Raw genomic sequence first — 16578 nt, forward strand, 5'->3', positions numbered from 1 at the left:
CCAGCACTAATATATATATATATATATATATATAGAGAGAGAATATATGAAAATATCTATTTGAGTAAAAGTGTTAGACGAAATTGCTGATTTAAAAAAAAAAAAAGGCATTTATAAAAGATCAGTCATGGGAGTTTGAAAATAAAAAAAATTGAATCTTTCAAATGACAATCACAATCAGTAAGAAAAAGTTATTTAATGAGAACCAGACAGAAGCACAAACCTCTAACTTCCGTTTCCTCTGTTTCTTGGTCTGTTTCTCCTTCTGCTTCTTAGAGATTTGCAGTTCCTCGTTTTCTTTGTCCTTCCTACTTCTCTTCTTGCTCTTCCCTTTCCCCCTCTCTTCCATCTCCATCTCTTTGCTAATCGGTCCTCTCCTTTTGTGCAGTGGGCCGAGGGTCTTGGTCTGCGTCTCAGCCCTGTCCCTGGCGTCACACAGCAGGCCCATCCCGGAAAGGTCCCCGTATAGCTCTGGAGCCTCACCTCTTGCGGCTAGAGCATCCCCAATGACCTCTTCGGGGGCTTCCTGAACACCGTGCTGGTTGAGGTCGGCAGGGAGAAGGACCGTGGGGTCCTGTTTCGTCCTCTTTTGTGAAGACGTGAGGTGCGGAGGAGCAGGAGTTTTAGAATAGTTGTGCTCCTGCAGAACGAACAGACCCTCTGGATCCGGGAGTGGTTGGCGTGGGTGCGGGGCGAAGAAGTCTCCCTCTTCTTCCTCCAGCTTGTGCTCCTCTGCCTCATCGGAGGTCTCGGTTTCTTCCGAGTCAATATCTGCCTCCGGGTCCATCTTCAGCGCCACATCGGCCAGCACAGACAGGTCAGGCTTGGGGGCAGAGGCCAGCTGCAGCAGGCTGGACACTCCCAGCTGCTCCCTGAGTTTCAGCCGCTGCTCCAGCTCCTCTTCATCCTCCTCCTCCAGAGCGGGATGCACGGGAGGGGCGGAAGCCGACTGGCTGAGTGTCCGAGGGCGACCACGTGCACGACCCTTCTGTGTGGTTGGAGTAGGGACGGGGTCCTCGTAGGCCACTTTGACCAAGCAGGCATGGTCCAGTGGAAGGTTCTGGACAGTGAGGCAGATGGGCCCCGGGGGCGTTCTGGGAGAGTCTTTGCCACGTTTGGAGGAGTTTTTGACTGTGGGAGTTTGTGGGGATGGAGGGAGACCTGGATTCTTTTTGGGCTCATCAGGCCGCAGGGAACGCACCGGTGGAGGGACAGTAAGAACGGTGGAAGGGGAAGCAGGGGAGGTCAGGGCGTTACTCTCACTAGGACGAGAAGCAAACGGAAGGAGCATCGGGGCGGGCTTGGAGGCGGCGGCTGGGGCAGCTGCTGTGGGCGTGCTTACGGGAGAAGAGCAAGTAGGAACATCTGAAGCTTGTGAGACAGGAGTGGGAGATGGAGAGGGAGCAGAAGGTGACAGATTGGAGGGCTTGACCTCCCTCTCTTCCATCGAGAAAGAAACAGTCTTGCGCCGTTTCTTGAGTGGGGGAAGGAGGAGAAAGGGTGAAGAAGGACGGGGATATGGAGACGATGGAGGCACAGCTGTAGCCGTTTTCTCTTCTTCTGGTAGTGAAAGAAAGAATAAAGTGAACTAAACTTCACTTTTTTGAAAATAAAATTCCGGAACATTTAAACATAATTTACTCTGCCTAATGTTGTTCCAAACCTGTATGACTGACTTTCTTCTGTGGAACACAAAAGAAGATATTCTGAAGAATGACGCCAACCAAACAGTTTTGTTCCACTGACTTCCATTACATGGACAAAAAATACAATGGAATTCAATGTGAAACTAAACTGTTTGGTTCAAAATACCTTTTGTGTTAAGCAGAACAAAGAGAATCAAACAGGTTTGTAATGACATGAGGATGAGTAAGTGAAGCAATTTTCATCTTTAGGCAGACCATCCCTTCTTTTTTTGTTTGTTTTTGTAAAAAGTTATATTTAACTGACCTTGTTTGACCTCTGCAGCAGTCACTGATGATTGGTCAAGACTTGCTTTGTCCCTGTAAGAAACAGACATAATGCATGTCAATGTATCCGTGAAGAGACAACTTTCTTCTCAGTATCAGTTCTCAAAGAGGAATGTACCCATAATCCTTTTCTGCATCTATAGCCACCACACTGTCCATCGTAGACTCATCCATTGTGTCCAATGATTCACTCTCAGCGGCCTGTTCACCGTCCTCTTCATCCTCCTCATCGGAGGAAGAGGACGATGCTGAGGATGATGATGATGAGCTCTCGGAAGAGGAGGAAGAAATGCTTTCGTCATCACTGTCTGCACTAAGGGCTTCATCTGAGAAGCATGAGAAATAGAGAAAAGAGTTAAGGCCCATTCACACCAAATACGATAACTATAAAGATAATGATAAAGATACAGTTCTAAAAATCGTTCTCAATATTAAAGAATAGCAGTCCACACCACAGCTATAACAATAAAGGCACAGAGAAACGATATTGTTGGAATCACTTTCAGAACGTTTTTTTTCCAGCTGATGAACGATAAAAACATTGACACCCAATCAGAATCATCAAAATTGACACTATCACGAGCTAGAGAATTTACAGACGATATCGTTTGCTGGTGTGGACGCTAATATCATTATCTTTATAGTTGTTGTTCTTGGTGTGAACGGGGCTTTAGATAGCAAAACACATAGACCCACAAGATATGATTGCATAGACACATAAAAGCCTAAAATAAAGTGCACATAGCAACAAGAGCCCAAATTAATGAGCACAGTAATAAAGACAAAAGACAGCTGCATACCTTCTGACTCATCCACTTTGTCACTGTCTTCATCCTCCTCCTAAACATAAAACAATGAGGAATCACCAGTTGCAATAACATGTTTGAACTCATCTGCTGAAAGTTGTGTGAATTTCCCCACAGCATTTGAAGAAAAAAAGAAATGCTGCCATCTAGCCATTATTCAACGAAACAACAACAACAACTAAATATAAGATTCTGCAAAAAAATATTTTTTTTTCATATTTTCAAAACCAAATTTTAGAATGGCAACACTCTACATAACTATTGACCACTATTGATAGATTTTTGCCTTCACAGGCATCACACATGGTATCGTGACAAGTTCAATAGAAAAAAATATATTTTACATCTAATATTGATGACAATTTTATCTTTTGTCAATTTTTAAATGAACATTTAAATTTGTAGATAAAGACTCACCTAATTGCCATGCATGTTATGTATTTGTGTGTAAAATTTATTAGGGGGAAAAAAGTAGAATCTATACATTACCAATACGATATTCAATTTATTTATATATATATATAAAAATGTAATATCGTATTGGTATATATAAATATCCAGTGGGTACGGAAAGTATTCAGACCCCCTTAAATTTTTCAGAACAGATAAATTGTTCAATTTAAAAGGTTGTTCGGTTAAGTTGGTCAATTTGCGCTTGTATCATTAACTAAAGGTAAAACTATTGAAAATGGTTGTTGTTGATGTTGACTGAAATATAGTAAAATATAAATATTAGATTAACTTTAATAAATAAATAATTCTACAAATTTTATGCAAGTTTAAATTCAAGTTCTAATTCTTGTGCAGGCTATGTGAGGCTTAAGCTGCAATGGATGGGATGCTAATGGGATGCTCCCAACCAGCCAATGCCCACTACTACACAGACACACAAAAATGACAGACATAATGGTAAATAAACCAACCTTCTCCGAGGAGGAACCATCTGATGTTTCTTCTCCCTCACTGTCCAGGTCATATGGTTTGCGTGCCTTTGCTCTGCTTCTTCTCCTGGCTGCTCTTCTGTCTGCCACACGCCTCTCTTCTGTTCTTCCTGCAGCAGTGTTGGCAGATTTGCCCTGATATGAGTCTGAGAGAGAAAGAGAGTAGAGAGCAAATAGAATTTACGGTAATGTCATTAATCAAGCTCTAAACCATAGCATTAGGGACATACCCTCATCTTCCTCATCGGGTGGAGTGGAAGGCCTGGCTCTCTTCAGCTCACCACCCTCCACAAGTTCCTGTGGCTCCTTCCTCTTCACCTGAACAACATATTCCTCATTAGTAACATCATTTTCACGAGATTATTTCAAATCATGGTAATAAAGTGCTCCAGTCTTATCAATACAATTAATTGAAAATATTTATATTTCTGTTATCATTTCTTCAAGAAATTTTTTAATGTTTAATAGGTGGTAAATAACATCAAGCACCTTAAAAGAAGGCAAACGCAAGGCCCCCCGCAGGGAGAAACCCTCCATGCCTCCACTCTTGGCCCAGTCTACCAGAGACATGAGTGGCTCCCGAGGTCGGTTGCTGGTCTTCTCATCCTTCTTGTCCTCCTCGCGCACCACTGCAACTCCCCGCATAGCTGTCTGGAATGGCTGAGAAAATGAGAGCAAGAGGTGGTACAGTTCATGAACACCGAAGGTCATTTACAAAAAACATATGCAGCCCTGGACCACAAAAGCAGTCATAAGTAGCACGGTTATATTTGTAGTAATAACCAACAATACATTGCATGGGTTAAAATTATAGATTTTTCTTTTATGCCAAAAATCATTAGGATATTAAGTAAAGATCATGTTCCATGAAGATATTTTGTAAATATATCAAAACTTAATTTTTTATTAGTAATATGCATTGCTAAGAACTTCATTTGGACAACTTTAAAGGTGATTTTCTCAATATTTGGATTTTTTTGCACCCTCAGATTCCAGATTTTCAAATAGTTGTATCTCAGTCAAATACTGTCCTATCCTAACAAAACATACACCAATGGAAAGCTTATAAATTCAGCTTTCAGATGATATATAAATCTCAATCTTAAAAAATTGACCTTTATGACTGGTTTTGTGGCCCATGGTCACATCTAGAAAACTCTCTGATGTTACCTTGGCTTTCTGTTCCTTGCGGTCCCACCATTCATCGAAGGTGCCAAAGGCGACGTTCTCCACCATCTTGCGGTTCAGGTCCCTCTGCATGATGTTCTTCATCTCCTCGATCAAAGCTGCCAGTACCTGCTGCACTACGGCCTCGTAGGGGTTGTGGCCCATTATGGTCATCTGGTCACCCACCGCTCCGTACAGCTCTCCATCTATGCCAGGCACTGTGCCGAAGCCAGGTGGAGGATAGTGGGAAGGAAACTGCTGGGGCAGCAGGTGAGGAGGCCAGGGGCTGTGGGGAGGTGGGATGGTGTGATGCTGCGGAAGCTGTGCGGCATGAGGGTCCGGGTAGGCATATGGTAAGTGAGGAGGGATGTAGCGGTGGTCCTGGTCATAGTGGGTGGCAACATTCCCATCTTGGTCCATATATGGGTGGTGCGGTGGAGGGGGTATCGAATGGAGGTGAAATGACGGGATATATTCAGAGGCGGGCAGGACTTCTCCAGGGGGTGCCGTAGAGCTGTTGGAGGAGGCCATTCGCATCTGGTGGAGGCGACTGAGCATGTGTGTCTGCATCTGGAATGACATGGGTGCTCCTCCACAGTACTGGCTCATGAGCTCCATGGAGCTGGCGTAGTCGTACATGTGATGGGGCAGTGGAGGAGGGTACTCTGGGTGCAGCTCCATGTGAGGAAGCGGAGGTGGTATGCCAGGGGGTGGCGGAGGCTGCAGGGAGAAGCCGGGAAGAGGTGGTGGAGGGAGGTGGGGAGGGTAAGATGGGATGGGCGGAGGTGGCATGGTGGCACTGAAGTGCTGGCTGGTGTCCGGGGCAGGACTCGCAGAGGGGTCTGGGGTTTGGGAGGGGAGGGCAGATTGCGTGGAGGTGGCCGGTGAAGAGGACGACGAGGCAATGGGATGGGGGGTTGCTGTGGTGATGGCACTGTCATCTTCATCGGATATTTCCATATCTTCCCCAGAGGAGTGAGGAGAAGGCTGGAGAGAAGAGAGTGTGAAGATTACAGGTTAAACCCACTGGGGGGGGGGGGGGGGGGGGGACTTTTTAGCAAAAAAAATCCATGTGAGGAAGCGGTGGTGGTATGCCAGGGGGTGGCGGGGGCTGCAGGGAGAAGCCAGGCAGAGGTGGGGGTGGGAGGTGGGGAGGGTAAGACGGGATGGGTGGAGGTGGCATGGTGGCATTGAAGTGCTGGCTAGTGTCCGGGGCGGGACTCGCAGAGGGGTCTGGGGTTTGGGAGGGAAGGGCAGATTGTGAGGAGGTGGCCGGTGAGACGGATGAAGAGGCAGCAGGATGGGGGGTCGCTGTGGTGATGGCGTTGTCATCTTCATCGGATATTTCCATATCCTCCCCAGAAGAGTGAGGAGAAGGCTGGAGAGGAGCGAGTGTGAAGATTACAGGTTAAACATACTGAGGGGTAGGGGGGATTTTCAAGATAGAAACAAATATAGTGGAGCATCGAAACTGAGAGATAATACTCTCACACTACAGAAAGGAGCATGCCCAAGCCTACCAGAGCATGAAAAAGAGCAAAAGCATGCGTTTCACTTCTGTTAACTTACTGGATCATTTACATCATGTCAGAATTACCCAAGTTTATAAAAATAAAATATGACTTCAACTGTGATAGTTCACCAAAAATAAAAAATCCTGCATCATTTACTCACCCTCATGCATTCCAAAACCATAAGAAAATGGTTTGTCTTTGGAACGCAAATGAAGATATTTTTAAATATCAACCTTAAGCAAGTTAATTGGATTTCATTGAAAGTAACTTAATTTGTTTCAAAGATAAATGAAAGTCTTATGGGCTTGGTGAAAATGACTTGAGTCAAGATATATATATTTATATATTGATATATCATTAATGATACACATCATATTTTGGGTGAACTAACCCTTTAAAGGTAGTTATGAAGCTACTTCTGCACAGAATACTGTTTTATATCAAAAATTAACATTTTTACTACCAATAATGGGTCGCAGTCTGTTCTGATAGGGTCATGAATGGCAGGAAAAACAAAGCTAATGCAAATAAACACAACTAACCATACAATAATAGTGCATAGTTATAATAGCAAAAAACTTCTGCACAGAATACTGTTTTATATCAAAAATTAACATTTTTACTACCAATAATGGGTCGCAGTCTGTTCTGATAGGGTCATGAATGGCAGGAAAAACAAAGCTAATGCAAATAAACACAACTAACCATACAATAATAGTGCATAGTTATAATAGCAAAAAACTTCTGCACAGAATACTGTTTTATATCAAAAATTAACATTTTTACTACCAATAATGGGTCGCAGTCTGTTCTGATAGGGTCATGAATGGCAGGAAAAACAAAGCTAATGCAAATAAACACAACTAACCATACAATAATAGTGCATAGTTATAATAGCAAAATAAATAGGCACATCCGCTTTAAAAAAGGATGAGAGGCAATACCTCCCTTACAGTTTGTTGCTGAGCATTGCCACAGAAATTAATAATGTGTCTCATATGAACATCTCAGAGCATTTTGTAATTTTAGCATTAATATATTCACTTTAATTTTCAATGCAGAAGTTAGGTTTTTTTTGTGAATGGACGAGACTTCTGATTAATTAGATGCTATTTGCTGGTTGAGTCTTGAGGTTTTGAATACTGTTTCTGGTGTTATTACAGTTTCTAAGCATAATAGTCATTAATGAGTACTTTATATCAACATCAAGCATTTAAGTTTAGCTTTTAAAATGTCTGGTGTACACTACAGTCTCCAGGTTAACCATGTCCCAGGCACCAACATTTGAACAATTGATAAATGACAAATCACTCTTGTATTCAGAATGGAGATAAAGGTTTGAATTGTTGTTGTTTTTTTTGGTAGTACCACAGCAAAACTTGATTAAATACATGCACTTTTGGGATTCTATAGTGTCTGGACCTGGAAATGGTGGCCCATGACACCAGAATCAACAAGCAAATTACAAATAATAGCACCTAGTCTTATTTTAAAAATAAGGTGAATAATAACATGTAACAAGTAGGTCTCACCTGTGCCTCTCCATTGTAGGTGGGTGGGGTGTGTGGAGCCCCGTGTGAGTCAGAGGTTGTGTGCTTCTCCTGAGGTGGCAGCATTTGGCCCTGAAGAGACTCTGACACCAAACTGTGCGTAGTGGGAGTGGAAGAGGCCACCTCTGGAGGTGTTTTCCTGCCTTCACTGACTCCACCACCTTGCCTTTTGCCCCTGCTGCGGCGTCCATTTTTCTCTCCTCTCCTCCTCTGCTGGCCTCCCTCCGTCTCTCCTTGTCTCTTATGACTAGGCCTTTCACCGTTCTCCTCTCCGAGTTTCTTTCCCCCATCATCTGCATTCTCGCCTGTTTTACCCCTCTCTCGGTCCTCCTCCTTCTCATCGTCCTCATCATCTGAGGCAAGGAAAGAAAACTTGGCTTTTTGTTCCTTCAGCAACATCTCAATACGTGAGTCCAAGCTGCTGCTGTGGTGCATGAACGGCAGGCTCTCATTGGTGGAGTCAGGCTCCGGGGAGGAGTCACGCTGTGGAGGAGGTGGAGAGAGGGATGCTGTCGAAGAGGGGAGGTGGTGAGGCAGGGATGTGGAGGATGGAGAGGTGGAGGATGACGGGATTGAGGCGTGAGGAGGCGAGGAGGTCGGAGGTGTCTGAGGTGGATGGGGCGGGGTGCTGGGATAGCGTTTGGGTTTGGTCCACTGTTCTTCTGGGATGGGACTGTCCTGACCAAAATCAAGAGAGCCGAGAGTTTCAGCCACAGCGGCTGCAATGACGGAGGCTGGCGGGAGGGGAGGAGGTGGCGGCGCCAGGGGCGTGAGGTGAGAATGAGCACGGTAGTCATTGTCCATACTTCCTCCCATCCCAAAACCCCTCTCGCCTGCACCCTGCTGAGGACGGAAAGCCGGCGAGGGCTCTAGCCGGGAGGAAGAAGGTGTGTCGTAGGGGGACAGGTCTTTAGGTCCTCCATAAGAGGAGGTGGTAGAGGGAGGGGAGAGGCTATTGGACGAGTTGTGGCTGGAGTCCGAGTGGCCTCCATAACGTGGATCGGAGATGTTATAGTCTCCTTCTCTGTCTCGCTCCCATTCCCGGTCTCTGCTGCCTCTCCGCCGGCTCGATCCACCTCCGCCGCTGCTGTGGTGGTTGTGGGAGTGATGGTGGTTCCGATGCCTTCCATGATCTCCCGAGCGGGAGCCTGAGCTATCGCGCCGGTAGCCCCTGCCGTCCCTGTCCTCCCGCCGATCTGCATGATGCGAGTGATGTGAATGGTAGGATTTGGATGTGGATGAGGTGTTTGTTTCCTGTTGGTAGTGGTAAGAGGAACGTCGAGAGCTTATCCCGCCTCCATAGCGCCCTCCTGAGTCTCTCTCCCGATCCCTGTCCCTGTGTCCCCTTTCTCTATCTCGGTCTCTATCTCTGTCGGACAGCGGTGGCGGCTCAAACTGAGGCCCTGGAGGTGGCATGGGTGGATGCAGCGGCATGTGCATTCCTGAACCTCCAACACTGGGATACGGATAGGGAGGTTCATTAGGTCTGAAAGGCGCTGAAGGAGGATATCCCGGCCGAACCCTATGGAACACGGAGGGTTCTTGCGGAGGTGGAGCGTGTAAATCGTCATGAAAGCGAGGGGGCTTAAATCCTGATGATGAGGAGACTGCTGAAGAGGAGCAGGAGGAAGATGGAAGCATATCTTGCTGGGGATAACTTTGAGTGCTGCTGTAGCCACTGTGCCTGACAGAAAATGATATTTTCTCAAATCTCTAAAGAAACTTAACCAAGCAACTTCTATTCAAGGTTTAATGTTATTCTGGAAACCAACCTGCTCACAGAGAATCCCGAGTCTTGGGAGAAAGGGGTTCCAGAGCGAGGGGTGTGAGGGGTGCCGCCGCCCTGTGAAGAAGCAGAAGAACCCGGCGCATAAGCTCCTCCCAGAGAGGATGGAGGGGTGTCTAGGCGCTGGTCTCCAAATCCAGTGTCCACAGAACAGGGGGTGGTGCTGCCAGAGTTTAGAGGCACAGCAGGAGCTGCCATCTGATCTGTGGAGAGCCTCCGCCGGATATCAGACGACTAACAAAAGAAGACAACAAATATCAGTGAATCATTTACAACGGATAAAAAATTATTAGTTATCAGTTTTTTTTCATTATTGGTTGATACTACATATATGTAGTTTCCACATTTCTTCGCCATCATTTAACAATCACTTAAACTCCATCAGTGTAAAATTGTATGAATCTTTAAACACTAATAACGTAATCTAAAAATTCATATTTCTCATTCAGTAATGTTTTGCTCATTTACATTACCATAAAAAGATTTCTCTTTCAAAAAAACTTACGCTTTTGAAATTTCTATTCAAAGAAAAAAAAAAAATGTATCGGGGTTTCCACAAATATTGAGCACAAATTGTATTAAAACGTACTGTTTTATATAATAAAATAGGAAACACTTATTTTCAATTGTAATAATATTTCACATTACTCTTTTACTGTATTTCTGATCAAATAAATACAGACTTAGTGTGAATGAGACTTCTTTAAAAAAAAAAAATCTTACCGAGTCCGATGACAGATGATAGTTGGTAGTGTATTTTTTTTATTTTAAGTATAGCCTTAATATTAAAAATGTATGCGCTATTGGCCATGAAAAGAATTATCTTTATCAGCGTCATCCTTCCTTTTAATACCGCTGCATTTCTAAAAAAAATATGGTAAATACTGTGCTAAACAGGACCCACAGGATATGAAAATGTAAGTCCCTTAACTGTGCCTGGACAACTTCAACTGAATATTTAGAAACATAGCAATTAAAATCCCTTTGTCTCAAATCAAGACAAAAAAAATCTTACAGCATGACCAATAAAATCCCCTATTATGGTTTTATTTCAAGGGTGTGGCTACATCATTGAGCACTTGAGGGAAACATTATTTAAAGCAATCCAAAACTCCTTCAGATAAGTGAGGGAAACACATTGGGAAACAAAATATCATAATGCTGGTACACAAGGTAAAAAAGGCCAATTAATATTGAGTTAAAAGCTGAAAAAGTCTCAATGCCTGCAGCCACCTTCTACAGACACAACAGTTTTGTCTGCATTTGGAAAATCTAAATGCACTGAGAGGCTTGATGGCTATTTGTCTTTCAGACATTTTGTGGTCCACTTGTGGTCAAGATAATAATACGGACCAGGGTATTTGAGAGTGACTGTAATGTGTAGAATAAACTACAAGACAACTCAATCCAAGGAAGGCCACTGCTCTTCAAGGACGCCAAGAAACTTTGGCTGGTAACCGCACACACTTATAGGAAAGCAAAGCAAAGCATTCTTTCCAGTGTGGCTGAGCTAAGGTTTGTTTGTGTACTCACCGTATCTGGCTGAGTCGGGGCTGGGGGCTGAAATTTCTCGGTGAGGGCTTTGCCTCCAGTCGGCACTGTCTGAGGGGTGTATGAGCCACTCACTATTAAGTCATAGTACTTCATCCTCTGTTGGCCTAGAAAACACACACAATATAAATTCTATATTTAAATATATAAATTCTATATAAAAACTACAGTGTGGTGCATTTATTTCCATCATCCAATGCTGGACATTCCCACTTTTCATTATCACTATGCTCCATATTTTCAAGAAATCAAGAGATGGAAGGATATAAAACGAGCATTATTCTAAAATGAATTTTGACATTTCATTGCAAGCAGGGATGCAAACATATTACAATTTTTGCAAAACAACAGAAGGCGAGAATCCTGCACTGGTCTCTTCATGTAGCCACTGGTGCTCTTTGGATAATTGGAGGTAAACATGAAACTGGATAGATGAAATACTCCAAGGCACTCATATAATAAAGTTTAAAAGCCTTTAATTAACTGGTCTAAGTCATTAAAATTTTTGAAAGTGTAGAACTGTGCGTTTCAGCTACACAGCCTTCTTCAGAATATAAAAATTTTATTCTGTATTATCTAAATAAATGTATAATAAATACCTAAAAACTCAAATCAAACATTTTAAATGCTACAAATGAATAATGTTAAGTACAAAAAATTGATACTCCTTTAGAGATTTTCTAAAGATTACATTTAATAATGTTATTAAATTATTGGTGGTTTTAAAGATTAATTTTTAATGAGAGATAGATGAAGGCAAAAGTAATTTAAAATTACAACAGGGGGAAAGACGAGCAATCAGGATTAAATATCTAATCATATTTTTTGAAGACGTCTCTTAGGATCACCAAGACAGCATTTATTTGATTAATAATATAGCTAATACTGTGAGACATATTTACAATTTATTTCTGTGATTGCCAAGCGGAATTTTCAGCAGCCATTATGCCTGTCTTCAGAGTAACATAATCTTTCATTGTAATATGCTGCTTTGGTGCTCAAGAAACATTTTAAATGATCCGCAACATTGAAAACAGCTGTGCTGCATTATATTTCTGTGGAAACCATGATAGAATTTTTTTAGGATTATTTGATTAATTGAAAGTCCAGAAGAACTATTTATTTGCAATAAAAAAAAACTCTTGTAACATTACAAATGTCCTTGTCCCTTGCTGAATAAAAGCATTTTTTTCCAAAACAAAACTAAAAAAATCCTTGACCCTGAACTTTTGAACAGCAGTGTATGTAGAAAGTATATACCTCAAAATATTAATGATCAAAAACAATCAAGAGAGAAACACACCTTTGATATCTAGCTGGACATGGACAATGTTTCCCATGACAGAAGTATTGTGCAGGTGTTTGACGGTGTCTTTGGCCCCTCTAGTGCTGGTGAAGAGGACACGGGCCAAGCCCAAGTGCTTCCGAGTCTTGGGATGAAACAGAATCTCCATTTCCTCAACCTCACCAAACTTGGCGCACATCTCTGCCAGGAACGGCTCTTTGATGTTATCATTCAACCTCGCAAACGTCACTTCCTTAAGTGGTATAGGTCCTACGTAATACTCGTCCAACTATGAAGAACAAGCAGAAAATGAAGAAAAGTTTTTTTTTTTTTTTTTTTAAGTGAATGAGTGACGTGACATGTGGCCAAGTATGCATTTAACCCATCCAACGTGCACACACACACAGGTTTGATTTTATGGTTTATGGGGACTCTCCATAGGCGTAATGGTTTTTCTACTGTACAGACCGTATATTCTATTGCCCTACACCAACCCTACCCCTAAACCTACCCCTCACAGGAAACTTTCTGCATTTTTAGATTTTCAAAAACACTCATTCTGAATCATTTATAAGCCTTTTGAATTACGGGGACACTGAAAATGTCCTCATACCCATGTTATTATACAAATTTGTGTCCTCATAAACCCCATAAACATGCACACACACACACACCCGGAGCAGTGGGCAGCCATTTATGCTGCGGCACCCTGGGAGCAGTTGGGGGTTCGGTGCCTAAGGGCACCTCAGTCGTGGTATTGAAGGTGGGAGAGAGTGCTGTACATTCACTCCCCCCACCTACAATCCCTGCCGGTACAAGACTCGAACCCACAACCTTTGGGTTACGAGTCCGACTCTCTAACCATTAGGCCACGACTTCCCCTATCTAGCATGTACAATACAAAAACAGACAAACATAAAGAGCTCACCAGAAAATCAGCGTAATAAATTGAAATGATAATAAAAGGGAGGCATACCTTAAATTTAGGCACTGGCAGCGACAGCTCTGTGTGTCTAGACCAGATTCTGCGGGGTCTTGGATCACGCAAGTCCCCCACAGGCGGGAATCCTGAATCCTAAAAACAAGCAGAACACACAGACTTTACATAAGTATGCACTTATACGCGTGCAAGTATGCTCCGTTTGGCAGTCATCGTGTATTATGTCCATACCTGTACATTAAAGTGAATCCCATCATATCTGTAGATTTTCTGAGTAACCCGTCGGAGAGCAGGGTCTTGTACTAGCTTATAGCTCTTCCACTGTAGACTGAGAGTTCGCTGAGTGTCCGCCCCACTGTCCGGATCCATGCTATCACTGCAGAGAAAGTAGGAGTAGTAGTAGTAGTATATATTTACTTAATGCCATGTCAGCATCAAAGGCTGTTTTCATGGCAAAAACCATTTAAAAAATACAAGTATAACAAATACAATAAAAACCAGCAAACAAACACAAGTTATATCACACACTATTTTTTATAGTAACACGTGAAAAAAATTCTAAAACTTTTCCTGGCAAAATTCTACTAAACTCTTTAAGTGAGTTCACTTCATAAAAGAGTTTTCACTGCAGAGAAAGAGACCAGAATGAGAGGTTGAACGACTCATGTTGAAGTCGCAGTAAGAAAAGCTTTTCACTTATAGCTCATTCATTTCACCAAGCAACCAATCTGACAGTGTCCACATGCAAAAGAGCAGCAAACACTATAATCTTGAAAACCTCACACTGTAATCATCAAAACAATAACAGCAAACAATGTGACATATACCGCTCCACAAAGTTTTCACTTTGTATATAAAAACACACACAAAGAGGTCTGTATTTAGGAAGCTGTAATTTGTTGTCACCTCTTTATTAAGACACTGACTAATATTTTGTAGTCAATCTGTCAAGTTGATTTTACGTCCCTTATATTGAAGTTAGACAAATATGCTATATTCAACTTAAAATATCACATTTATCACACGCAATACAGAGTGGGAAATAAAAGCACGGCTCCCCACTGTGCTTTACGGCGTAATAAACGTAAAGCACTGCAGTTTTTGAATAACAAATGCTATCTGACACATCGACTAGCAGCGACAACAACAAGCTAACATAATAAACACTGAAGCTGCTAGCTGCTCCCAGCGCGAGCTAGCTGAAGTTCAACTTCAAAATGATGTGACAGTATAGAGAGTACAGAACAAATGCCAATTACTTCTAGCAGACGAAATCAAACCAATTCCCAAAACTAAAAAGTAATATTGCTACACGGTGTGCCAAAAGACTCACACAACGGAGCGCGCGTCTTGAGGAGGATTGCCCGCTTCGGCAGCCGCTAGCTCGCTACAGCTAGGCCTGCATCGGCGCAGAAAAACACACAATCCTTAGTTAAAATCTAGCTCCGTTTTGAAGTACGCGCCATAAATCTGGTCTAAAACGGCGTCGCTTGTATTCCGGTGCTATATCGATGCGGCATACGTCTTTAAATTCCGCCAGAAAATTAACTGTACTAAAAAGAATAACATAATACAGTAAGCGGCCATCGCGTAACTAACCTGAGAGCCTCGCCTGCTCGCCATCGGTCACTAGAAATACTAACCGTTGCATTGGCACTCGCACTTTCCACACAATTTCCGGCTGTGTGCCTCTGCTATGCAGCGTTTGACCAATAACGTTAAAATAGATTGTAGGTATTTGTTCTCATGAAACTTAAAATTGTAATATACATTCACATTAAATTATTTTCTTGCCTTTACTTTTCTGAGAACAGCACAAAATGTGTTTGACCGATGTAAGCGTGACTTCTTTATGGCGAATCTGCATTTTCGTTTCATTTTTTTACGTCATCGAGGTGCGAACTTGAAAGGTTCTTTTCTATTCGTAAATATTGCAAGACCTTTGTTAAGATGTATAACAATTGCACGACAAATGTATAATATTATTTACTTTATTAAACGGTAAAAACGACAAATTTAGAAGAAGGGTGCACATGGATTAGGAGTTATGCGCAGAAACAATTTCCTCACAACTACTACGACCGATAAATTGGGAGTAAAACGAGCTGCAAAAGAAACTTTAATAATACAAAATAATCGTTTTTCTCGTATTTCTAAATAACTCGTATAATCGCAATATAATAATTTACTCAAAGAAACAATGCAAAGGAATATCACAAGTATGATATATAAAGTAGCCCTGCAGCATTTTTGCCCCTGTAGACTCCTGGGAGGCATTATGAGAACATTATGATAAATTATGAGATTATTAATCATTGTCCAACATATGGTAACGATATTGGCGCATGCGTGTTTCAGATACGGAGAGAAAATACTATAGTCTATACATAGCACACAAATTCGAGAATATCCGAGCTTTCGGATTATATTTTTAGTCATTATTATTTCATTTCATTTCATTTTACATATATATTTTTTTTATTCTTACTTGTTCTATCCACAAGTTCAGAAACCCCTACACGTTAGTGGACAGCAGGTGGTGCTGCTACAATCTCACAGGTAATTAATAAACATGTATTGTTTGTTTTTCTTTAATAAAATGGAAGGGTATTAATAGTGCGACATAAGGTAGTGAATATAATGGCAGGCAAGTATAATCTCTTTCTCTTACCTGTGTTCGAGAATATCCGAGCTTTCGGATTATATTTTTAGTCATTATTATTTCATTTCATTTCATTTTACATATATAATTTTTTTATTCTTACTTGTTATATCCACAAGTTCAGAAACCCCTACACGTTAGTGGACAGCAGGTGGTGCTGCTACAATCTCACAGGTAATTAAACATGTATTGTTTGTTTTTCTTTAATAAAATGGAAGGGTATTAATAGTGCGACATAAGGTAGTGAATATAATGGCAGGCAAGTATAATCTCTTTCTCTTACCTGTGTTTTTGTTGGCTCCTAACAACCTAAGAGACTCCTGGGGTTAAAGTTGGAGGTCTGAGAGTTCACACTTCCTCAAGAACTGCACTGTTGTGCTGTGGTCTCACCTTCATTCACCTTTCA

At 42.1% G+C, this 16578-nt stretch overlaps 1 protein-coding gene across 3 annotated transcripts in view; it reads right to left on the reverse strand.

The window, feature by feature from the left end:
- The window catches only part of LOC107582993 (histone-lysine N-methyltransferase SETD1A-like), a 26027-nt gene extending 10852 nt beyond the window's left edge, over positions 1 to 15175 (reverse strand). The window contains exons 1-16 of one of the 3 annotated variants that reach the window (XM_016269048.1): positions 15110 to 15175; positions 13742 to 13886; positions 13547 to 13645; positions 12589 to 12859; positions 11268 to 11392; positions 9721 to 9968; positions 7931 to 9632; positions 5957 to 6262; positions 4888 to 5565; positions 4207 to 4377; positions 3948 to 4035; positions 3700 to 3863; positions 2771 to 2810; positions 2089 to 2296; positions 1951 to 2003; positions 224 to 1557 (exon numbers count right to left, since the gene is read on the reverse strand). In XM_016269048.1, the coding sequence (XP_016124534.1) occupies positions 224 to 1557; positions 1951 to 2003; positions 2089 to 2296; positions 2771 to 2810; positions 3700 to 3863; positions 3948 to 4035; positions 4207 to 4377; positions 4888 to 5565; positions 5957 to 6262; positions 7931 to 9632; positions 9721 to 9968; positions 11268 to 11392; positions 12589 to 12859; positions 13547 to 13645; positions 13742 to 13879 (5625 nt within the window). In that variant the 5' untranslated portion in view covers positions 13880 to 13886; positions 15110 to 15175. Of the gene's footprint in view, positions 1 to 223; positions 1561 to 1950; positions 2004 to 2088; positions 2297 to 2770; positions 2811 to 3699; positions 3864 to 3947; positions 4036 to 4206; positions 4378 to 4887; positions 5872 to 5956; positions 6263 to 7930; positions 9633 to 9720; positions 9969 to 11267; positions 11393 to 12588; positions 12860 to 13546; positions 13646 to 13741; positions 13887 to 15109 lie in introns of all 3 variants that reach the window. The other 2 variants (XM_016269046.1, XM_016269047.1) reach the window with 2 other exon arrangements.
- Positions 15176 to 16578: the final 1403 nt, after the last annotated feature.

This window comes from Sinocyclocheilus grahami, unplaced genomic scaffold (genome assembly GCF_001515645.1).
Source record: "Sinocyclocheilus grahami isolate Dianchi unplaced genomic scaffold, SAMN03320097.WGS_v1.1 scaffold49.1, whole genome shotgun sequence".
In the NCBI taxonomy this organism is placed as follows: Eukaryota; Metazoa; Chordata; class Actinopteri; order Cypriniformes; family Cyprinidae; genus Sinocyclocheilus; species Sinocyclocheilus grahami.